This window comes from Dioscorea cayenensis, chromosome 12 (genome assembly GCF_009730915.1).
Source record: "Dioscorea cayenensis subsp. rotundata cultivar TDr96_F1 chromosome 12, TDr96_F1_v2_PseudoChromosome.rev07_lg8_w22 25.fasta, whole genome shotgun sequence".
Lineage (NCBI taxonomy): Eukaryota > Viridiplantae > Streptophyta > Magnoliopsida > Dioscoreales > Dioscoreaceae > Dioscorea > Dioscorea cayenensis.
The window spans coordinates 19,083,478-19,108,630 of NC_052482.1; the positions used below are offsets into that span (position 1 = coordinate 19,083,478).

The window sequence follows — 25,153 nt, forward strand, 5'->3', positions numbered from 1 at the left end:
CATATCTTTGATAGAGCTCCTTTTAGAAAGATCTATTTGAAGAGAGAGGAATATTCTATTATCTGCAAAAGAGTTCAAGATCACGAAGATTATTCGAGTCTATTCGAAGAAACAAAGATTTAGTTTGGTGTGAAGTTCATTCGAAGCACTAATAAACTAAATAAAGGTACATACCAAGGAGATCATCAAGACCATATTTAGCATTACTATATCGAAGGAAGATTCAAGAGCTCATATATGGTGCGGAACTATTCATGAAGACTAGTCATATGAGGAGATTGATCGAAGATAGCATAAGATATGATTAGAGATTTCGAAGATCCGAGCATGGATGATTAAAGATCATGCTTAAAGATATTTAAGGCTAAACTTGGATGAAGATAAGATCAAGTTTAGTAACAATATTTCCATGAGTCAAACGAGATCATTTGGAAGACCAAACTTGGGCCAAAGTTTGGAAAGGAAGATCGGGAGATCTTCGGTGGCTATCTTCGGTGGCTATCTTCGGTAGGATGGTCACGTGTGACTAGTGCAGCGTCCCTCGGGAGAGGAGACCTCCCAAGTGATGTGAGGAAGCGAAGCGCTACAGCGTGAGGAGCTCGAGGTTGAGTCAGCTCTACAGGCGGATCGAAGGACACGGGAGGTTGAAGGTCGCAGATTCAAAGTGCATCGCTGAGAACTCAGTCATGTTCGATGGAGTGGGCCATGTTGCAGACTGGGTGTTGCAACATCTAACTTTCGGAAGGTGTCCAGGTTAGGAAGCCGCAGAGAATTCTAAAAAGAGATAACTTTGTAGACGTCGTGCGCTCATATAAGACATCTGCCCTCAAGATTTAGGGATGGAGCCAAACAAAGATGAGAGACTCTTGCTGAGAGTTAAGGTGTGTGGCAGTCGGGGCAATCTTGAGAGGATATTCTTTCGTATTGAGTGAGTAAGTGAGTGTTGTACTCCTGTTCTTATACCTCTTTTAGCTGGATTGCTTTCTCCCGGCTCTGGCCTCGACGATAAGCAAGGTTTTGCCAACTGGTTACTAATTTGCTTGTCTCCTTTATCTGCTTTTGATTGTGTGTGAGTGTTTATGCTTTGAGTGAGTTTTTGAGTAAACTTAACACTTCACACCCCCACCGGAACCATCAAAATTATTAGATATTTAAATTTCCTATAATCGATTTTAATCAAGCAATCATGTGTTTTTCGTTAAAAATGAAAACTCATATTTTCATATTTAAAATATAGTGTGACATTTAGTTGTTGTTGATTTAATAAAATTGTTGTTACTTTGAACCACTTTGAAAAAGTCTTCATTGTCCATATTTTCTAGTGTTTGTTTTGAGTATTTGATAACCAAAAATTTGAAGTATATCACAACATATTTTTTTCATTCATTTATTTTGCAAATAGGGTAGAACTATATTATAAAAAGGTGATTACAACACAATTTTATATATTTTATATATCTCATAATACAAAAATTTTATCAAATCACAACAAAGAAAACAAAAACCAAAGAAAAACATCTTTTGTTAGAATAAAATTTTTTGTGATGTCTACTAAACATTGAAGATAAAGAGGTACAAGCACTTTGTACTGTAACTCAATTACTTGTATAGTATTATTTTATTTATGCTGTTTTTATTTGTACTGTAACTCAATTACTTGTATAGTATTATTTTACTTATGCTGTTTTTATTTGTAAATCAAATGAACTCTTAATAAATATCTATAAAAGAATAGTTTTAATATTTTGATTGATATTTTTTAAAAATAGTTTTTCAAAAACATATTTTTAAACATATACATACCCTTTTATTAAGACAGGGTATGGACTATGATATAAAAACCAATAGTATAAGATATTTTTAGATTAAAAGTGAAAAAATGGTTAATTTTTAAATTTTTTATATCCTATATTAAATGATATATATTTAAATAAAAATTTTCATACATGTTAATGATATATATATATATATATTATATATAGAGAGAGAGAGATTAATATATATTTAATTTAATTAATTGATGGTAGGTTATTATTTCTAATAATTCAAGCATGTGCTAGCACAGTGTATTCCTTTTGTTTGACATCATTTCTAAACATGAACACTTAAGCATGACTTCATTCTCAATTGCTCCACTCTTTAATAAATAAAAACTAAAAATCCTTGCCACCTTAATAATTCAAGAGGTATTAAACTAGTCTCATTATTTGAACTCTAAACCTCCGAAGCCTCTTGATTACATAAAGATAGACAAAAAGCATTTGAGAGACATTATTGATAGCTCTTCATTAGCTTGGTGCATTCTTATATTTCTATATATATATATATACATTCATAAATCTTAACATTTGTGTGTTTGTGTGTTCTGTAGAGCACTCTCTGCTTTTTTTGTTTTTCTTTTCTTTAAAAGCTGTGATGCATCTTATTCTGTCTCATGATAAAAGTGGTACTGTCTTCTCATCTTATAGTCCTACACCCACTCAAGACAACCACTTTCCCTTTCTTTTTCTCCTTTTTCCATGCTCTTCCCATCCTTACTCTCTTTGAATCATGCCTTGTTCTTCATCCATTTCTCATCAAAAAGCATACAGTTGTATGGGAAGCATTAAATCATTCTAAATCCATGGGAAACAGTGATATCTGTTTCTTTCTTTAATTATCTGTCCTGCTTTGTCTGCATGTTGTCTCAGAATGGAGTAAGATATATATATAAATTACAGGTAGATTTATCTGCATTTATTTCTGAAACCAGTTTTGAGTTTTGACAGTGCTGGGAGCATCTGAACTTTTGAATGAATAAACAAAAGCAAGATGCCAATGCTGTTGCTGCCTTCTGTTAAATTTCCTTGAATAAAGAAGCCATGCAACTCTTCTTTCCTTTTTCCTCCAGAGAAAGAGTAGTTGGACCCCATGTGCACTAGTCAAGCCAACAACCATCTGAGATATTGTTAATTCTGTAATCCATATGAAGCTCCTCAAAGTGTACCATTTTATATTTATCCTCTTGAGAAGATTCTTCTTCAAAAGAATAGATGTGTGTATGGCCTTCATGAGGTTTCACTACCTTCCAAGCTTGTTTTGATTTGGTTCCCTTACAAAACAGAAACAAACAATGGTCCATGTGGTTGATGACCATCCCACTGATTGAATTTTAATTGAATTCATACTCATTACTCCATGAATTGACTTTGATTCAAATGGCATGCACTTGATGTATAGATAGATAAGTGTTGTTCCTTTCTATTTGAACTGCCATGAAACAAAAATACACAGAAAAACAAAAGTACACACACACAAAACCAATTCATAATAGAGAACAACTCTTCTCAGATACTACATACATAACTTTTAAACTTCTAAGCAGATTGAACATGGAAAATGTGATGTCAGTTTCAGTAAAACTCAACTTATTTCAGCACATATGCTGCTTCCTTGAGAACAACTGACTAACTCTAGTATGTTCACCACTTCGCTCATTTCGGGTCGGTTAGATGGTACTTGAGAAGTGCATATCAAGCCTAATTTGATCACTGGAACCATCTCCTCCGCCGGAATACATCCCTGGAGTTTCCCGTCGACAAATTCATCTGCTTTCCCTTCCTCCATTGCCTCCCTCATTACATCACAGAGCACGACAACATCATCCTCCATGTACTCTACCGGTCGTCTCCCTGTCATGATTTCCAGTATCAGTACGCCGAATGCATAAACATCGCACTTCTCAGTGATTTTGACTGATCGACAAGCGAATTCGGGCGCCATATATCCTAATGCACTCTGAATTTTGCTGCTAATCACGTATCTGTCCAGCATTGGTAACAATTTGGCCAATCCATAGTCCCCAACCTTCGGCACACCGGTGCCATCTATCAACACATTGCTCGATTTCAGATTGTAATGGATAATGTTCAGCTGATGAAGGTGAGCTAAACTCCTCGCAATGCCAAGAATTATATTGAGCCTTTCTCTCCATGAGAGTGTGTTTGATGCTGAATTTTCATGGAGGTGTTTGTATAAACTTCCACCAGACAGGAACTCATATATGAGAAGCTGCAAAGATGAAGTCCAGTAGTAGCCTTCAAGAGCAACAAGATTCGGGTGTCTAATCTTCGCAAGCTTCTTAATAACTTTCTCGAATTCATCTTGTGATTTCACCATGCTTGATACTGTTAGCTTCTTGATCGCTACCGGTCTCCCATCTTTAAGAGTCGTCTTGTAGACAGTACCAAAACCACCACGACCAAGCTCACAGTCCTTGTTCAGGACTGCATGAGCACCGGCACTGAATTCAGGTTCCCCAGAGAACATGACAAGCTTGCCAGAGTTGGCTTCTGTGGTTTCCGACCGGCTGACATTATCATCAAAGAGAGCCAATGCAGCAGCAGAGTGAGGGGCCATTGACCGAACTCGAAGATTCAAGACTGTAATGCCAATGACACCAATGGCAATAACTGCAGCAGCACCAATGGCGATGAGTGTTGAGATACTTAGAATGGTCTTCTTGTGTCCAAGGAACTCCGGTGAGGCTTTATGACTAGAATTATTAGGAGACGATGAGTTTGGATTGAGAACAATGGGCTTCGGGAGGACAGCAGGACAGGTGCGATGAACTGCAGAGCCACAAAGGCTGGGGTTATCGGATAAAGAGGATGCAGGGATGGTGTCAAAGAAGTGACCGGTGGGGACTGGGCCAGAGAAGAGATTGTGAGAGATGTTGAATGAATGGAGATGAGGAAGATCTGAGAGTTGCTTAGGAAGTGTTCCAGAGAACTTGTTATGGGAGATGTCTATGGTTTGCAGATTCATGGAATTTGCTAAGGTTGGAGGCAATGAACCAGTGAGGTTGTTTTGTGAGAGATTTCTAAACAAACATAAAGATTCAAAATTTCAGAAATAAATAAAAGAATAACAATCAAAATGAAACAAAAACAATTTGAAGAACAAGATATGGACTTACAGTGATTTCAGAGAGATTAATTTGCCAATCTCTGAAGGGATGCTCCCATTGAGAAGATTATGGCTAAAATCAATGATTTCCAATGATCTCAAGTCGCCAATGTTTGCATGAATATGACCAGAGAAAGAATTGTGAGAAAGATTCAATGACTGCACACTCTGAATGCTTGAGATATCATCAGGAATGACACCAGAGAAAGCATTTCCAGACAAATCCAAGACTGTGATTGTGGAATGATTCATCTTGGGAATTCTTAAAGAATCACTGAGTTTGTTCTCTGATATCAAAACTCTCTGCAACGTGGATTGGAAAAGCCATGAAGGGATTCCACCGGTGAATGAATTCCTACTGAAATCCACATCTGATAAGCTCTTGCAAGCTGCCATTGATTCCGGCAAGCTCCCAGTGAAGTTATTACCAGAAAGCTTCACCTCTTTCAATGCTGTGAGCTCGCTGATAGAATCTGGGACCTCGCCGGAGAATTTATTGTCAGATAAATCAAGAAACTGAAGCCTTATCAGCTCTCCAATCCAATGAGGAACTTCAACGGCGAAAGAGTTGGAGCCCAAGCTTAGATATTGGCACATGGATAGCCTCTGCATGGACACTGGGAGTTCACCGGAGAAGGAATTCCGGCCAAGGTCGAGACTTTTTAGTAGTAAACAAGCGCCAATGTCCTCCGGCAAGACGCCGGAGAGCCGGTTTCCTCTCAAGCTAATGGTTCTCAGATTGAACATTCGGTGAACTCCAGTGGGGACCTCGCCGGAGAACAAATTATCTGACAAATCAAGCATCCGAAGAGCATTCAAATCCCAAAGCCCGGAGGGCAAAGCGCCAGAAAGCTGATTTGACGAGAGATTCATTGCCGCCAAGGTCGAGCAAGACCCAACATTGGCCGGAATCTCGCCGGAGAAGGCATTGTTGGCCAGAGAAAGGGTACGAAGCGACCTACATTGTGAGAAGAAGCCATCAGGAATAGGCCCCGAGAGGGAGTTCTCGCTGAGATCAAGAGTGCGGAGGCTCTCGAGGCGGAGAATCTCCGGCGAGAGAGGACCGGAGAAGTTGTTCCTGGAGAGGGAGAGCTTCCTGAGGGATCTAAGGCGGAGAAGACCACGGACGCCGATCTTCCCGGAGAGGGAGAAGCCGGAGAGGGAGAGTTCGGAGACGAGGCTGGTCTTGGGGTCGCATAGCACGCCAGGCCAGCGACAGGGGGCATCATCGTCCTCGTTCCATGCGAGGAGCTTGGAGCTCGGGTCTTGGAGGTCGGCCTTGAAAACAATGAGGCCGAGAACGTCGTCGTTGAGGCCAGGCTCGGAGGAGAAAGCGAAGAAGGGGAGGAGGAGAAGGATGAGGAGGAGGAGCGAAGAGAGTGAAAAAGACGACATCTTGGAAGGGTTTCGATGGAGAGAGCTCTAGAGTTCCGCCATTAAAGATGGAGCTTTTAGAGCAAGCTCGCCATTAGCGAAGAGCTGCGAAGGTACACGAATCTCGAGGCAAAGAAAACGAATCTCAAGGCAATTTTAGTGAACGAGGTTGGAGTTTTGAGGGTTTAAGACGAGAAGCGAGATCCTCGGAGGTATTTATTGGGATGCTGGAAAGGGTCCCACATGGTGACACGTGGAAATGTTTGGATGGGTAAAATGACATGAATGGGCTGCGTTTGGATCTCTTTTTTAGGGGTAGTTTGGGGAATTTAAAGGGGTAGTAAATGAGATTTAATGAGGTCGTTGCTTTTGGACTTGAAGTAGTCGGGTAGGTTGCGTTAACACGTGGCAGTGGATGCATTTAATTTAAAGCTGAACCTTTGCTTTTTATTTATTTATAATTTATTTGATTTTTTAAAATATCTTTTTCGAAGTCTCTGAGACTGAGCACTTATTTATTTATTTCTGAATAAAAACAAATGATCTAGTGTAAGTATCAGGGAAAATGAATTATAGTTTAATGAAAGTTTCAAAAACATTAGGGACAAACCCTTATGTTTGAATTTAGCAGATAATTCTTTTTTTTTTTTAACTGTTTATTTTTCTTACTCCATCCATTCCTTCTTATAGGTTACAAATCAATGTTTTTTTATCTGTTATTTTTTATTTATTATTTTTATTCTAAATTACTCTTAACACTTTATTCAATTTTCTACCTGAAATTAAATATGAGAGAGAAATGTGAATATATAAATTATGGGTAATTTTGGAAAGATAATCTTTTTTTATAAAATTTTGTGAAATAACTAGATTTCTTGGTATGTGAAATTTGGTTAACCATAACAGATAAAAAGAAATGGAGGAAGTTAATTTATTTTATCTTACAAATGTATAGTTTTTATTTAACATTGCTTGTTTTCATATAACCACATAAGTTTTTACGTGCCTTTTCGTTTAATATTTGATCTTTCCGTTTAATATATGATATTTTTGTTTAATATTATGTGTTTTCGTTTAAAAAAAAATTGAGACAGAAAGATAGAAAAATACAATGTCAGAAAAAATGACTTTTTAAGAATACCTAAATTTGACACGACAATACGTGAATAAATGAAACTTGGAAGAATTTTTAGGGCATTTCCAGTAAAAATTATTGTAGTGCAATATACATTTTGTTCTTAAAAATAGAACTTTCAATAATTTTTTTTTTTTTACAAAATGTGAAAAAAAGGACATTTCATGTATGCAAAAGGCCAAGTGTAAGGATCAGTACCCGAGCACCGCACGGTGGATCGTTGGTGCGATTGGACCGGGAGGACAGTGACACCAAATACTATTGGGTTACAAACCATTTGGTAAATTTCTTCTATAAATAAGGCTTTTAGATAGATTGCTTTGTTTTCCAAACTAATTCAACGAAATGAGTAACTTTTTAAGAGGAAATGAATAAATTTATTGAAATGAGTATTTTGAAAATAAAAATATTGATTCATAAACAAGTAAAAGAATAATAATTATAAATAACCTATGACAAACTATAAAGCCGGTTGAATGCATGAAAAATATGCAATGTATGATGTTCACAGTTTATAATTATTGATGCTTTTAACAGTGAAATAATAATAACAATAAGAAGCATGATCTCTTCAAACATAAACAAAAATCATGGCAATTGATAAGTGATTACTAAGCACTCCAATTAGCATAGTTTTCAATGTCACTGGTCTCAACACTGTTTACTTTATATTAAATAAGAGAAGTTAAACAAAAGAAGTGCTTGAACTAGTTATGAGCCAGCTAAAAAGCAAGTAATACAAAGAGGATGGCACTGATGAGCTCCAAAGTTTACATACATGAGAGCTTTATATCCATACCACCCCTTCATGATTTTACCAGACATATAATTTAGCACTCTTGATTGTTTTTTCAAGAAACATATTCACTCAAATTTCACCATGATGACTATGGTGATTCGGAATTTCTTGATTGTCCAATGGCATGTACTGAGCCATGATCGCGCGGATCTCCGAGTCCATGTAACTCTGGAAGGCCGAAGAATGAGAAAGAATATAATTTAATTGAAGTTGCAAAGAAAAGACGTCGAAGATGCATACCCGAATTCTATATTTGTAGATCGCATAGGCTCCAACTCCCTGCAATACATAGGCCTAAAAAAAGATAACCCACAAGAAGCTCCAGCCGACCTCTGTTGTCGCCTTCTTACCTGCAGACAGATTTACCGAAAATATAGCTTTGTTAAGAATGTAAATGCATTATAAGGAAAACACACAAAATAGTGGTACAATCGAAAAATATACGCACTTATACAAGTATCATGCTCTTTCATGTATAACAGATCGCCACGGCAATTGCATTCGTAACTACCCCATGTATTCTTGCATTTGCACCCTGAACACTGACATGCGGTTCTCTCTTTGCATTCATCGATATCTAAGACCACCTTACTGTTAGAACATTGTGTAAACAACTATGAATCAAAGATAACCAAATGTAGGTTGAAGTACCTTCGCATGAATCAATGCCATCACCCTTAAAACCAGGAGGGCATTTGCATCCCTGGACATGGTTTTCCTGTGAGGCAAATATCAAGTTGCTTATGCTCTAAAGAGAATGACATTTTTATGTTTAATGTTTTCTCCATCAATGGATTCACTTACTAAACAGGCAGAAAATGTGCTTCCATGTTTGGTATGCTTCCAACATCCGCCATTGTTAATTTCACATCTTCCGGTTCCGGATGCTATAAAAGAGATAATGTTTGCAAATGTACTTTGGTTATTTCACAAATAAACAACAGGAATATCACAAATATAATAGGAAAACACAAACACTGGAGCTGCTGACCAATGGAGAAAAGTTCCTATAAAAAACACCTCCAGAGGGGCCTTGATTAGAAAGTGACGGCTTCTTCTCGAGGGACTGTAAGTGACAATAGAGAACAGCCCCCTTTTTTTTAACTTGCTATCTCGAACAAAAACGATCATACATGATTTTCGGAATGGTATTCGACAAGTTGAAATGAGATGAATTTTAGCCTTTAGGTTAAGTGGGTAATGGGCTCAAAATTTGTGGGTTATACAGGTGATGCCAACTAATTCAGAAACAGATATTTCCACACTTTCACAAGAAATCAAAATATAAAAATTTAAAGGCAGGTCTTGTATGGACTGCAGGTTGTTGCTTGGTGTTAAAACTCATTAAATTAGCCTTTGATTGATACCATGGTCTTCGTTTGTGGTGCAATGATCAATATAACAGACAAAGAAGCACTACTAGAATCCAAGGAAGTTATGCTTACTAAATGGAGAGTTTATGGAAAGAAGAACCAAAAAGCATTTAAAACCAATTAACAAAAAGACAGCAAACCTGGGGTTATGCATCATATTTTTTTAAAGTGGAACTTGAGAACTTCTACAAAGTAGGACTCTATTATGGATTTCTGGCCAAATTCTTATCTCCCTGTCTGAGTTCTAGTTATGGTATAAATCTGTTTCTAAATCTACCACATAAACTTCAAGGACAAAATATGCACCTTCACAATGCGTATACCCATCTCCAACAAACTTGACACCTCGAACAATAGGGCACTCGCACACTCTTCCACGGAAAGTATCCTGTCATAGGGTGGATGGTGGGTTTTATGATAAGAGTATGAAAAGGAATATGATCTCAAATGTTGGTCATAACAATCGAAAGAAATCCACCTTGCATGCAGTGGCATTAGCAACCTTATCTTCCCAGCATCCACCATTCCGTTCCAAGCACTCATTTGTTTCTATTTCTAAAAGCCAGAATCATAAACCGAAAAATGCTGCAGTTAATTCCAAAACAAACTCCATAATAAATGCCACAGTAGACAAGCAAAGAATGAGAAAAGTAGCTCTGCAGCAAACTGACCTTCACTCAAACAAACACCTGGTTCAGTAGTCTCCTTGAAGCCTGCACAAATAGCCTTGAGCACAGCACCTTTATCCAGTTTACCTGTAGATACATACCATAAAACCATGAAAAATGCTCCACCGAACTTATAATAAACTTTGAGTATGACATATTGGAAGTGAGATGCATACCTCTGTACTGTCGGTTGTTGATGACAAGAGTTGGCAAGATGGTCACATCACCGCGAGAATTTTTCCCAATCTAAGAACATGAAATTGTTGATTTGAAAGATATATAGCAAGAATGGGTATTCATAAAGAAAAAGAGCCTATGAGATAAGCAAAGTTTCAAAATTTCAATTCACCTGCGCATCTTGTTCAGCCTTGAGAACAGGATTTTCTACATCCACATTAGGATCTCCGATACATTTATCTATCTCTTTTAGATCTAGGCCTGTCAAAACTCATCAAAGACCATAAGCAAGCCTTCGCCTTTGAAAAAAATTAATAAGCATGATAAAAAAAAATAGTAATAAATGCAGAAGATCCATAACAAACTTACCCAATGACTTGATAACATCATCAGCACACTCTTTAGTATACTTCTTTTCCTTCATTGGGCATCTAATTGAAAAATCTGTCACATAATCCCACCAAAGCCATGGCTTCCTACTTTCATTGGCAACCTTAAACACGCAGACCTGCCGTAAGTTTTGGACTACAACATCTTTCCCATCATATCCTTTGCTAAAGTCTTGTTCAGGATCAGGAGCACAGTAACGCCCATGATTAATGCACTGTGATTTGCACTGCTTGCTCAAGATAAAAGCTTCAGGACAATACCAAGTAATGTAATGTGGTGTGAATTGGGTATAGCCCTTTTCTCAAGTATTTGCGCAGCTCCTTTGAAGTTCTTCACAAATTCCTCTTTGACTGTCACATTTGGGGCCACATTCATCATTGCTGTTAGTCCAGAACTCAGTACCACTACGATCATCCGGATGGGGTAGTGACTCCCTCCAATCCAGGTTTACATTAACCATCTCGCCCTCTGTAAGAGCTTTCTTCAGACTATCCCCGAGGGCTTTACTTATAAGTACTGACGGAATGGTAATGCTCTGTAGATAATCAGGTTCACCCTTATCTTCCTCAGGTGTGTCCATAGTTAACAAAGGTTCTACCTTATCATCGGCAACAAGAATGGCAGCAGCCCCAGCATTTTGTGCATTCCAAGCCTTTTGCAGTGAAAAAAGCAATCTGCCCAACATTAGAAAAGATTGATCAGAAGTCCGGAGCGCACAGAAGGTCTGTTATATAATCAATACTGGGTTTGATCAAATTTCCATATCATTTACCAAGTAATATACTACATGATGACGGCATGACCAAAATACTTTATAACAACAACAATAACACACTGCCAGTTCAAAGACAGTGAAAGTATTAACCTCCCAATTAAATTTACTTAAGATTTATAACATTTCAAAGTGAACACAATCATCGACGCTGAACAAGATGCAAGAACCACCAACATTAGGTAGCTGGAGTGAAGCAAGGATTTGAGTTCTAAACACTCCTACTGAGGAAATTGTACCTAAATAATGACTTAGGCATAAAACAATTTAGATACAGATCAGCAAACCAAAAAAGATCACTTAAAAAGATAAAAACCCAGCAGCTTCAGAAATCAGATAAAAAGTGACAGCAATTTTTACAGTATCAAGTGGAATGCAAACAAATCACCCTCAAGCCTGCAACCAAAATTGTAAACATCTTAATGATCAAGCAAATAGAAAGATCATCACCTCGTGCAAATAGATTAAAACACCAAAATTTCAATCAAAATAGAATCCTGATAAAAATCTAATAAGATAACAAAGGCAAGATCTTTCACCTCCTCTGTCAACAAGAAGGAAGGTGGGGAATCCTCCTGGCTTGGACTTGAATGAGATATCAAACTCATCAAAACTCTTGCAGGCCTTCTTATTTGCCTTTGGATAAACAGCAATGCCCACCATTGTTCCACCATACTGAGGAACACCGAAATTCCCAATGGCACACTCATAAACACCCTTCAGTGATTCAGGTGAGGTCACCTTCAAGCTGTTCTTCTCCACTAAAAATTTCCCCAAACTGGAATCCCAAAGCAACAGAACCCAGATAACAAACCACAGCTTCTCTCTCATCCTTGCTCCAAATTCCTAAACACAACATTAAAACCAGTGAAAAATCCCAACTTTTAGGGAAATCCAACTGAAAGAGCTTAAAAAATCCATAAATAAACAACTGAAATTCTCCAAAACCATCAAATTTAAAAGAAAACATTAAAAAAAAAGTTCACATTGATCTCAGTATATGCACCTCTGAATCAAACCAATACACCGAAATTGATTAGAAAATGGAAAACAAATACAGAGGAGTGATAATAAGCTTGAAAAAGGAATTAATTTGAGGAAAATCTAGTTGGACATTCCCAAATTGTTTAGGGTTTGTGGATAGAGTGAAGGGGGAGTGAGAGGAGAGCGTTGGATGCTTTTCAGTGTGAGATTATGATAATGGCCTTAAATGTTAAAATGTTTGTCACGTGTTATAATTTCGGCAGTGTTTGTCTCTTGATAAATCTATCATTTTCTTTTTCTTTTTCTTTTTCTTTTTTAATATTTTTTATTTTTTTATTTTTTTATTTTGATCTCTCATATAATTATATTGTTAATTTGTGGATGATAAATATTAGATGCTTGTTTTATAATTTCTATTTTGGTTGTTTTGGCAAATTTATTTTTGGATTATGTTAATTTTTATTATATATCCTAAAATTAAAAACCGATCATTTTCATAATATCTTGAAAGAAAGTCATGACTGAAAGTCGAAGCATATCGGAATTATTATTAAGGATTTTATTATGATAAAGTATGTTGGATATTATTGAAGTATGATATTTATTTATTTTATTTTGAAAGTTATAAAAAGAACCAGCTATTTTGTTCAAAACTGATACTAATGACCAAAATAAATCTTTCTCGTGATTTGGATATACATGGAGAGAATTTGACCACTAATCTGGAGACAGACATTTGTTGTCATTATAAAAATAATGAAAACAGTTTGTTTTTATATTTGTTTTGCAAATTGACACATCATATTGAAGGAAAAACATTACATCAAATCCCTTACAAATGGCGATGGTTAGATTTGTGGTTAATTTATTAATATGATGGGATTGATTAAGGAGAAAATCTTATAAGTCTATCTCACCCTAATAATTGAGTGTAGAGAAGATGATTATAATTGAATTAATAAATGCAATCTAAAATTGATATTTTCACCATTCAATCAAATAGCATTGACTTTTTGCATACAATTTAATACTTGTATTTTTCCTATGAATATACTTCATATTCAGAAGCCATTTGAAATTTGGTATTTTTTTAGCACAACTTTTGTTCTCTATTCTTTTCAATAGATTAAATTAAAAGTTAATATTATATATAGTAAATCAGTGATTCGAATATATATATATATATAATTAGGCATTTTAAAATAGTCTTTGAATTTTTGCATTAAGTTATCAAAGCTACATATTATTATTATTATTATTATTAAATAATAAGCGATAAACATCTATTTTTATGAATATAAATAATATTAAAAGCCCGGATATATATATATATATATATATAATTAGGGATTTTAAAATAGTCTTTGAATTTTTGCATTAAGTTATCAAAGCTACATATTATTATTATCATTTTCAAATAATAGACGATAACCATATATTTTTATGAATATAAATAATATTAAACAGTACTGAAGCCCGAATATATATATATATTATTATTATTTTTAAATAATAATAGATAAATATCTATTTTTATGAATATAAATAATATTAAACAGTATTGAAATCCGGATATATAATATATGCATAATATAATAATAATAATTTTTAGTATTATTATTAGTATTATTTTATAAGATGCGGGGAATGGGATGGGAAAAAAACAAGTGTGGTGGAGAGGGACGGCTAATAATGTCACATGCCAGGATGGAGAACGGGGGTAGTTGCCACGACTACTGTCCACTAATGTAGTGACACGTGCAAAAGTAGCCAATAGGAACATGGCACGTAGAATGATCTTAAAAGAAAGATTGCATTTGATTTGATCATAGGAAAGTGATTGTCACCCAAAGCCAAAACCTCATCACTAATTTATCTGTTTAGCAAACAAGGCAGAAGCTTGATTTTGTGATTTATATTTTAAAAAAAAATTGACTGTGAGTTAATAGCACCCTTGTATGTCTGCTCAATGTTTCAATAAATTTAGATTAGTTACATTTTAAGAAATAGAGTTAATTATTTTATTATTTATTTATTTATTTATTGACAATGTAGATAAATCATAAATTAATCATGTATTTAAGACTAAGTCAAACCTTTCCATCTCCTGTCATACATCATATGTTTTAATTTCTTGTTTATTATTGTGGTATCATGATCCGTTTATTTCATTTATTTATTAATGAGTCAAAAATTTACGCCATAAATCAAATTATGTATTTTACCAACACAACACATGGTTATTCAGGGCAACTTAATCTATTTTATATGAATTTGACTACTAAAAGTAAATATGATTATTAAAATCTAAATGAATATTCCAGAGTTTTTTTACCCATGAATTCCATTTAGTAAATAAAAAACATTATCGGTAAATACTTGTAAATCATCTCCAATTTTCAACCTTCGCAGAAAAGGCCTGAACATTTACAAAATATTATTATAAAAATGAAAATTATGGCTACAGAAGAGAAGAAGTTTAGAGGTAGTATAAATCAAGTCATGCTTTACTAATACTAATCATGCTTAAAATTTAGAACATAAAAGAGAGTACAACTAAAAATTACATAAAAGTTGTGTATGAATGGAAAATTAGGCATAGTCTAGCAGGTGTTTTGAGGGTTTCAAGTTTGAACTCCACAACACACAAAAACATAAACTATTGTGTGGAAGGTTTGTATAATTTGTACATTTTTTTTTAAAGTTGCATGATATGAAAATTTGTCTTTAGGAAAGTCTGCATAATCACCATGCTCATCTATGCCTACTAAATCCTTCCTGGAAAGCACTTGTCATTTATTGGAAAAAAAAATTGCTTATGGATGGCACCACACAGAAAATTAGGAACACAAAAAGCATCATATATATTTGATGTTTTAAAAAATAGGCCTGCCAAAAATCCAACTACTTAGGTACATACACAAGTGTGCTACGTATCTAAGTATGGGATGGTTGAAATTCCACAAATTATATATGTTTGAAATTAAATATTGTATATATTTCAAACATCTTATTCTATCTTCATTCTTACTTTTCTCACGTTTTTGTTTACATTCTCCTTTAAAGAGATTTAAAATTGTGGGGCAGGGATGACTGAAAGTATGAAACAACTCAAACAGGTTTTGCTCGTTAGTATGCTATTTTGTAAGATCTTACATTCAGCAACGTGAACGATTCGTCAGAGAATATGTCAGTGATCTACGGTCCTTATGGCGTCAAATTGACTTATTGGAGGAGTCCACTTGCCTAACATGCATATGTTGCAAAACTCGCACTCAGTCTCGCCAAATACAATGCACATTCAAATTCGACGCTTCATCCTCGATTTTGAAAGTCGTTCGCGACCAATATGGCTCAATCGAGGGCCCCTCTTCCATCATTTGACGTATGTCATTCGTGTAGTGTGATTGTTGAAGAAACTCGTCTCGCAGACATTATCTCCACGACTTATCCCTACGAGACAGCTTCGTGTGATTTCTCCACGATCCACTAGGTACCCTCGACCCTTCTATACCACTAGCTCCCTGTCCTCATCAATCACTTCTCGGGCTCTTTGTTATTTGTCATTATGTGCAAAGCCTCTTGGTCGTATGAAGAATCGGTCTCAAGTCACGTAGCATCAATCATCATAGTCTCGCCCTCCCGCCTCAGATCTCCCGCTGCCTCTCCTCGTCCCCTTCCGTCTCGACTTCGATTCTCCTTCCTTCTATCGATCTTCTTTCTCGGGTTGCTCGGTTTAGTGAATGATTCATGCTATGCGCGGCGCTCACCCTCCAACGCTTCTACTGCCCTCAGTTGCCTCTGGTATGTCTTCCACCTCCTGAATTTTAGATTCGGATGCCACTCATCATATGACTGCTGATACCTCCAACCTAGTCTCTTTTACTACACCTCATACCTTTTCTAGTGTTCGTGACTCGCGATGGGAGCTTTTCATCCGTCACGCGCAGTTGTGGTCGCATCTTTCGATCCCACTTCTTTTGACATTCTCGATGTTTATTATGTCTTTGACCTAGCTCTCAACCTTCTTTCTGTTAGTCAGCTCACTGATTATGGTCTCATGGTTACCTTTTCTTCCTCTATTTATATTGTGCAGGACCATCTTACGGGCCAGAGGATTAGGATCGCATGGCATGAGTTGGTGGCCTTTATCACTTAAACTCTTCATTTTCCCACTCCTCCATTTTCTTACATTATCGCCTCGTATGTTCTGATTGATTGTACAGGCTGTTCTTGACTACTGTTTCAGTTCTCACTGAAACTCTTAACAAGTTCGAGTAATCTTGGTTCCTATTTCTTCCCTTCCTTTTACATCCTTGTATGGGTTGTAAACTCGCTAAACCCATCGCTTCATCCGTTCTCTTCACGAATCTATTTACTAATCTACTTTTGATCTAGTTCATTCTGATGTTTGGGATCTTGCACTCTTCCCCTTTCTTGGTGGTTTCTTCTATTACATAACTTTCGTTAATGATTTCTCATGTTATACTTGGCTTTATTTAATGCGTTCTCGATCGGAGGTTTTGATATTTACTCCATTTGCATAAATGGTATATACTCAGTTTTGTAAACACATTAAGATTTTTCGCTTTGATGGGGTCCGCGAGTGTCTCTCTCTACATCCTTTCTCGCACATTATTGTCAATTTACAGGTACTCTTCCCTCGCTAATCTTGTCCTTATACACCGCTCGTAGCTGGTGTCGCCGAGTGCAAACATCACCATATTCTTGACACTCTGCACGCGCACTTCTTTTTGCCTCTTCTATTCCTCAATCCTTCTGGGCTGAAGCCATTCTTACACCCGTCTAACTTATCAATCGCACTCTTACCTCCACTTTTTCTGGTCTCACACCTTATATGAGCTGCTTTGTACTCTATTTCTCCATCCTATGGCCACCTTCGCACGTCCGGTTGCACTTGTTTTGTTCTTTTACCCACTGTCGAGAGACATAAACTCTCTCCCCATTCTACCATGCGCATTTTTCTTGTATATAACTCCGAACACAAAGGCTATAGTTGTTATGATCCCCTATTCTCACCGTCTTTGAATTTCTCCATAGTTCTTCCCGAGCACCACTACCACCGCCAATTCCTGGGCTCCTTCCGGGCATGTCTCCATAGATGCTTCCTCTGTTCTTCCTTCCCCTTCCTCTAGTTATATTGATAATTCTGGTGATTCGCTCTCTCTCCGCCCTACCCATCCTCCACTCGAAGATGCTCGTGCTATTCCCCGTAGTTACTTAGATCGTCCTCGCCGCCCGCCTGCTAGGTACGCCCTTTCTCTCTCATCTACCTACTCTCCTGATTTTCAAGCATTTTTGCTACTATTCACTCACATTCTGAGCCGCAATCTTATCGTGAGGTGGTGAAACATCCCCAGTGACAACAGGCTATGTCAAAGGAACTGATGCTCTTCAGCATATGCATACATGGGATTTTATCCCTCTTCCATCTGGTGTTACACTTATCAGTTGTTACTGGGTTTATCGAGTTAAGACCCCGAGCCGATGGTAGTATTGAGCGCCACAAAGCGCATTTTGTTGCTCGTGGTTTTACTTAAGAGTATAGCATTGATTATACGGAGGAGACATTTACTCATGCTGGTCAAGTCGACTCATCGCTCATCTTCTTTTTCGCTATTTCTGCTGCTCGTCACTGGCCACTTCATCAGTTAAATGTAACCAATGCTTTCTTACATAAAGATCTCTCTGAAGACGTTTATATGACTCCTCTTGGTTTCTCTCATCCTTCTCAGCATCTCTGTCATCTTCGCCGAGCTATCTATAGGCTCAAACAGGTTCCTCGTGCCTAGTTTGAGCGATTTTGCAGTGTGGTTCTTACTCTTGGTTTCACCGAGAGTGATTATGCCCTCTTCACTCGACAGACTCCTCAAGGCATCACTATTTTTCTTTATGTTGATGATATGGTTATTATTGGTGTGATGTTGATATTGTTCTTTCCTTGAAACAACAATTACATACCGAGTTTCAAATGAAAGATCTTGGCCCTCTTCGTTACTTTTTTGGTGTTGAGGTTGCTTATTCTCGTCGAGGCTACATCACCAACTCTCCTCTTCAAATGGTGAGCCTCTGCCTTATCCTACTTGTTATCGTGTCCTTGTTGGTGCTCTTGTCTATCTGACCATTACTCGGCCTAATATTGCATATGTTGTTCATGTTCTTAGTCAGTTTGTGAGTGCTTCTCGCTCTACTCATTATGCAACCCTTTTACAAGTTCTTTCGTTATCTTCGTGGCACTATATCTCGCTCTTTACTTTTTATCTCGCCTCATCTCTTCTAGAGTTGTGCTGAGATAAATAGAAATTAATCGTTCGATGTCCGCTTGTTCTCCCTCTTCAATTCCCAATGAACAACATGATCTTCGACCCTATCATTTGTTCAATTTGGTCGATCCGATACTTAGTTAACTCATTCATCTTGATGTTCCCACTCGATATCTAATCGATAACGAACTCTAATGGCTTTTTAGGTCCAATTCCATCCATTTTTTGTTCACGATCGATCGATTCAACAAAACCAATTCTAATTATTATCTTTTTCTTTCTTTTAAGCCTTCCTCAAAGAAGGTCTGGGGCTTTTTCGGTTTAGATTAGAAACGTTAGTCGTGCCAAAGTATTCATTGGGACGTAAGGTTCGACTTCTAGAGGATATCATCTATGGTTCATTTAGTTTAAAAAGCTTCATTAGTCCTTTTTACAGATGAGGTTTTTAGTTCAGATTCCACCTTACTTGATCAGGAATAGGGTTATCGAGCGGAACTGTCGATGAAGAAGTTGAAAGTGTTGAAAAACCTTTCAACTCACCCACTTGATTTTCCTTTTTGGATCCGCTGTAAATGATGGATCTTAACCCGAAAGCTGCTCGACCCATTTTTTTCTTTCCCAAGTGGTACCCCGAGTACTTGACATCCCTAAGTGATGAATCCTCGGTCCATAGGCCATTTGTCTAAGAGGCGTATTGATGATGCTCGACTGGCAGTGATGTCTTTGATAGACGCTCTACCACCTGTATCACGATTTTTCTTGGAGATTCTCTTATTTCTGGAAAAGCAAAAACAATCTACTATTACTCTTTCTACCCTGTTGAGGCTGAAATATGGTGTTATGTCTTCTATTGCTAAGGAGGTTCTTTGGTATGGCTGACGATTTTGATGGACTTTGGTGTCACTGTCTCTGCCCCCACTCCTATATACTGTGACAATTAGAGTGCTATTAAAATCACTGCTAACCCTATATTTCATGAACATACGAAGCATTTTGAGATAGCTCTTCACTTCGTTCGTCATCATTATTTTTGCTAGCTAGTGATTATTCTTCCTTACTTACCTCTACACAATGACTACTAATATTTTCACTAAGTTACATACTGTCTCTCAGTTTCAGTTTCTAGTTGACAAACTCTCAATTTATAACCCACCGTGAGTTTGAGGGGGTGTGTTAGAGTAATATCTTATTTGTATATATATAGTATACTTATACATATATACTCTTAAGTATATTTATTTTTATATTCATCTTCTTGTATTTATATGGATTGATCTCACCCTGGTGAACACACATTCATTCCTTCTTTCATACTTTGTCTATCAATGATAATGACCTGGATGATCTTCAAAGTTCAATGAATCACCACCTTTGGATCCAGGAAAGAGAGTATTTATGGTCGTGTCCGGTTAACTGGGAGTTAAAGCTGACAAATTAATGCAGGGACGGATAGTGATGGCCTACCGCCTTTTTTTTCTCATAGAACGAAGGCAGCAGGATCCAATCAGTGCTGGGCACGCCAAATCTTAAAGTAAGCTATATAATAAAATCGATAGAGAGATACCTAGATGGTTTCTTCAAAATATTAAAAAAAAAAACAGCGTAAATTCCTCCTGATAAAAGATTTTTTGCACAACAATATGATATCGTTTGTCAAAAAAAAGAAAAAAGGGACATCATGTATAAATGAATTCCAACAAGTCATGGCAGCGAAGTGCAATTAAATCACTGTTTAATCTCAGGATAAAGTGTAGCCTTTGGTCAGATAAATTAGTTGATTAACCTGCAACACCTAGAGCCACCTAGAGAGATTCTAACAAGTACGTAAAAATGGCAAAAGCAAATTAGAGAAACTCAAGAATGTTCTTGATCAATCCAGTACTATGGTCATTTGGCAAAATGAATTGAGGGAGTTTTCAAGTTTGCATTGACAAAAAGACGATGACAAGAACATTGTTCAACTGTCATATCTGTTGATCAACTTAGTGAAAAACATGGCATTTAGAGTGTGCATCATACCTTCTTGGTATCCTTTTTGATGCGTCCGTTAGTACTTTCTGCACACAAAGAAGTTGAAGAACATAACTCTCAGCATTACCTGATACGATGTGTCTGTACTCACCATCTCCGTCGCTCTAAGTTTTATTCCCTCAATTCCATCCTTCTCCTTTTTGAAGTCTGAGTGCCAAGAAGATGCCCTGTCAGTGTCCCCTAACAATGCGCTAAAGCTAAAAAAATTTGAATCGCAAGGACCTGATCTAGAAATTTGATGAAATTCAAGCGTACGCAAGTGATGATGACCGAACCTCTATTGGGACTTTGGCGTGAAACAGGGGAACTGCATTCTGGATGATCTCTGATTGATGTGGCAATTAGCAGCAGAAGACAAAAGCAAAATTATAAAGATTCACAATTAAATCAGAGTTTCTGTAATCACTACGCAGGATAATAATTAGAGATCATAAAGTAATTTAGAATTTCTGCAGGGAGAGATGAGGCTACATACATTGTATGCTGAATGCAGTCTTTGGCAACTTCACATGGACTTCCAGGTTTAGGTTCATTCAATTGAGTCTTATTTTCTGAATGTTCACTATCCACGGAGCTATCCTTGGGTTGTTTACTGACAGCGGTTATACTGTTTTCTGAGGTTAAAGATTTCTTCTCAGTGGAAAACATCATTTTCTGGCTTCTCAAAGGTATGGAATGTTTTGGCAGCACTTTTGTTCCTTTGGCAGGCTAGTACGTTGGTTGCTCATATTGGAAACCATCAGCATGAGATATGTTTAGAAAATAGCCTTCCGCTTCCATAAAATGTTTGCCCGGTTTCTGCGTGTGAAAATCAAAACCTGATGATGGTTGTCCTGATTCTTCAACCCCGTGGTCAACTGGAAAGTTGGATTTCCCATTCAATTCTGTAGAAAAAAAGGCTTCGGGAGTGGGTATGCTGAAGAGGTCACCCTCAGGCTTTCTCTTGCAGCTAAAAGAACTGGTATCAAGTTCAGTTGAAGTAAATCCTTCCTCGAATGGAGGAATGCTTTCTGGTTCCCAGACCGTCTGAAAAATAGAGAGTTCTTGCAAATGACGACTTGCTTTTGGGCTCCCCTGATTTTGCGCTTTCTCAGATCGCTGCGACCCAACCAAATTGTTTTTCTGGCGAACTTTACCCAGACCGGCGTGAATTGCTTTCTTGGCAGAAAATTTCTGAACTTTTTTGGAGGGACTATGGAACTGTTCCCAATCATTAAAATTACTGTGTCTACTTCCAATTCCAATCGACTGAGATTCAAATTCATAACTCCTTTCCTCTCCAACTGCAGAAATAATGTAATAGGCGTAAAAATGAGCATGCTCAAATTAAAAATTAAAACTATACAATTAGAAGCATACGATTATGAAGAATTACCCGCTGTGGATGAGCATGACTCTTCACTGTAAGAAGTTCCACGAAATCCAAAGAGTTGAGTCCAAATTTCAAGATAACAGATCAAGATAATTTGACTATATAAAAAAAAAATCAGTTACAAGAATCAAAGTTTACCTGAATAAACTGAAGCTGTCATGCATATCTTCCTTTCCAGTGAAAGACCAAGCATGAGGATCAATGGTTGTCTCAAAGTTAGCACTACTATTAGTTGCAGAATTCCTGTTTAGCGCTGGAATTAGAACTAGGATAAAAAGGCTGTGCACAAGCAATACGTAAACCAGAATCAACTAGAATCTATTTCCCAACAGAGCCTGAAAATATTACACTCTTTCTGCTGTTAACTGTCTGAAATCTGAGGTCAATGGTGCTGAATTCTGGAAGCCACCTAAAGACAATGATGAAAGATAAGTGAGAGAACAGGATGATAAAAGTATGAGCCATTGAGTGAAGGTGCATACGAACATGCTCAAGCAATTTAAATCAGTCAAATTCAAGAAGTACTGAAAAAAATATATATATGTATGTATATATATAGTTCTCATAGTTAAATTTGTGGAACCACAGTTGCAACTCCATAAATTCCTACAAGCCAGGACTCTGAAATCCAAGGATATTCAGCATATGAAATCCATCCACAATAAAAGATGGAAAACAAGATTAAAGGTTTTTTTCAAATTGAACATAAAATACATAAACAAGAAGACTGCTAAATCTGCAAAAGACAATGCAGTGATGAGTATAAATCCGCAAAAGGTAATGCAGTCTGTAGGATAAACTCTCTGCTTGAGCACACGCACATTCATACATATCCCTCAAATCATAGTATCCTCTGAAACAAGTCTGATAAAATTGTGCATGTCTCTACTTGCCCATGAACTTGAGCAGTCTTCAAACACTCCCAAGAACTTTCATTTTATGTAATTAGCAAACCATTAAGCCTAAAATATTAATATGAATTATATTCTGACGATATATTGCAGAAAAGGGGAAAAAGCTGTCACAAGGAACATATATTGAATATGCATCTGGTTCTTTAAAGATATAACAATATCAATGTTTAGCATCAGTAACATATTCTAGAGCCTTAATGGGTGCATGAAAACCTGAAAAGTCAAAGCTTTTATCTATGCTTGTTCCAGTCCTGCATGAAGACAATACAAAAAACTTATGCTGTCAGAAAATAGATGAATACAAACATTTGAATATAGATTAAAACAACAAACCTAACCTGAAGTTATCTAAAAAGGGGTCTTCAGGGTTTACTACAGTTCTTTTAGCTTCTGGGAAAAGAGAAAGACAGCCATCTGCATGAAATGGTTTCTTCTTCCATGCGTCATAGTTCATTTGATCATGGAATTTTTCATCTAAGAGGCCAAAGCTAACTGAAAATAATGACAGGATTACAGGATAAGGCTCTGACGGTGGTGAATAATAGCCAAAAGGAATAGAGGCAAATATGTGCAAAGTTCACTCATAGTAAATTATGCTTTGTGAACAAAGTAAAAAACAGTATGATCATTCATACAAAATACTTTTCTTTAGGTTTCACCTAAGCTGAGCAATAGCAAGAATAGCTCACCACCATCATACCAGGAAAAAGCTTTTGTGTTAAAAACAGAATCATCTATATTGTGAACAGAAAGCAGTACGAGAACTACTACTGGAATTAATGGTCAGTTTGTTGACATAAAATTTTCTAGCACTAAAATTGCTCTCATTAACATGTTAAATTCAAATGGAGAGATGAGAATATCAGGAAGGTGATATACCATCATATTGCTGTTTCCTTTGACAATCTGCATAAGACCTAGTGTATTTTCCATCACTTTCAGAACTATAAACTGATCGCAAAGAAATCTGTAGAAATAATGTATGTTTTCTGAACATTGTGTTTTTCCATATTCTCCAGCTCATCAAGCATGATGTTTGAAATGTGTAATGATTCTGGTGAGCTCCATCTGTTGACATTTTGATGTCATTTATCATGGTATCCTGTAGAAGTAGAAGCACCACATTATTATACTGAGGCACTGCAGATACTGGGTAATTTAGTGTCAAATTGAGGGTAAATTTAAAACTCAATCAGAAACACTGAATTCACTTGAGAACTCCCAAAACTTAAGCACCAAACAGTTGTATGTGTACTGTGGAACTCTGATTTTAACAATATCAAAACACCATGAAACTCTGATTAGCTATCTTGAAAAAGAAGTTTAAATAAATTTTCAGGCCTATTACTGTCCTATAAATGTATAAACTGTGAATGAGGAAAATTTGATAATCTAATTTAGCAACTGACGAAAAATCTAATAAAGTCAAGAATTTCAAAACAATGAAAAAGTGAAACACCTTGCAAGTATAACTCTTGCAATAAATATGACTTTAGTAATAAAAGTGCTATATCAATATGATAACCACAAAATAATAGCAAAAATATTCTGTTTAAAAGTATTTGTACCTCAAAGTAAAGAGGACATTACTGAAAAATAGCACATGATTTGACTCTTGAATGGTCGTGCGCAGTTTAAACAAAGGTAGCTTATTGTAAGATAGCAAGACCAGAGTATATTTCCACTAGGACACAGTATGTCACACAAAAGATTCTCTGGAGAACATAAGTAAAAAAAGCAGAATTGAGCTGTATTTCCTGAGATTGAAATTATTCGAAACACAGATCACTTCAGCTCCAGCAATGTATGTTGCAGGATATTTGTCATAATCAGAATTTGTAAACATTAGATCCAGGTAGTTGCAATATACAGTAAAATATCTACTCAGTGTTTATCTTGGCATTCAGTATAACATCCACACAAATTGTTTGAC

General features: G+C 36.6%; 2 protein-coding genes, 1 long non-coding RNA gene and 1 pseudogene across 4 annotated transcripts; all 4 read right to left on the bottom strand.

The window, feature by feature from the left end:
• Window positions 1-3,216: 3,216 nt before the first annotated feature.
• LOC120273968 (probable LRR receptor-like serine/threonine-protein kinase IRK) lies at window positions 3,217-6,495 on the bottom strand. The gene is made up of 2 exons (XM_039280717.1): window positions 4,958-6,495; window positions 3,217-4,861 (listed from the first exon to the last, which is right to left on the bottom strand). The coding sequence occupies exons 1-2, from the start codon at window positions 6,340-6,342 to the stop codon at window positions 3,403-3,405; spliced, it is 2,844 nt and encodes a 947-aa protein (XP_039136651.1). The 5' UTR covers window positions 6,343-6,495; the 3' UTR covers window positions 3,217-3,402.
• Window positions 6,496-8,086: 1,591 nt separating this feature from the next.
• Window positions 8,087-12,843, bottom strand: LOC120273842 (annotated as a pseudogene).
• An 8,182-nt stretch (window positions 12,844-21,025) lies between these two features.
• LOC120273006 lies at window positions 21,026-21,566 on the bottom strand. Of its 2 annotated transcripts, none has more exons than XR_005540487.1 (3): window positions 21,410-21,566; window positions 21,157-21,259; window positions 21,026-21,081 (listed from the first exon to the last, which is right to left on the bottom strand). It is a non-coding gene; the product is annotated as an uncharacterized LOC120273006 (long non-coding RNA). The 2 variants fall into 2 exon arrangements; XR_005540488.1 differs by having other exon boundaries at window positions 21,039-21,081; window positions 21,210-21,259.
• Window positions 21,567-21,642: 76 nt separating this feature from the next.
• LOC120273265 lies at window positions 21,643-24,316 on the bottom strand. The gene is made up of 7 exons (XM_039279894.1): window positions 24,100-24,316; window positions 23,559-23,712; window positions 23,434-23,471; window positions 22,655-22,715; window positions 22,445-22,549; window positions 22,310-22,335; window positions 21,643-22,217 (listed from the first exon to the last, which is right to left on the bottom strand). The coding sequence occupies exons 1-7, from the start codon at window positions 24,314-24,316 to the stop codon at window positions 21,643-21,645; spliced, it is 1,176 nt and encodes a 391-aa protein (XP_039135828.1).
• Window positions 24,317-25,153: the final 837 nt, after the last annotated feature.

What these genes read in the sequence shown, in the direction of transcription:
- LOC120273968 (XM_039280717.1), bottom strand. Translation starts at nt 6,342, where the DNA reads ATGTCGTCTTTTTCACTCTCTTCGCTCCTCCTCCTCATCCTTCTCCTC. An exon ending in TTAATCTCTCTGAAATCACT is followed by an intron (nt 4,862 to 4,957) that starts GTAAGTCCATAT and finishes ATGTTTGTTTAG; the next exon opens with AAATCTCTCACAAAACAACC.
- LOC120273265 (XM_039279894.1), bottom strand. Translation starts at nt 24,316, where the DNA reads ATGATAAATGACATCAAAATGTCAACAGATGGAGCTCACCAGAATCAT. An exon ending in AAGGAAACAGCAATATGATG is followed by an intron (nt 23,713 to 24,099) that starts GTATATCACCTT and finishes CATTATTTTCAG; the next exon opens with TTAGCTTTGGCCTCTTAGAT. An exon ending in GTCATGCTCATCCACAGCGG is followed by an intron (nt 22,218 to 22,309) that starts GTAATTCTTCAT and finishes TTATTTCTGCAG; the next exon opens with TTGGAGAGGAAAGGAGTTAT.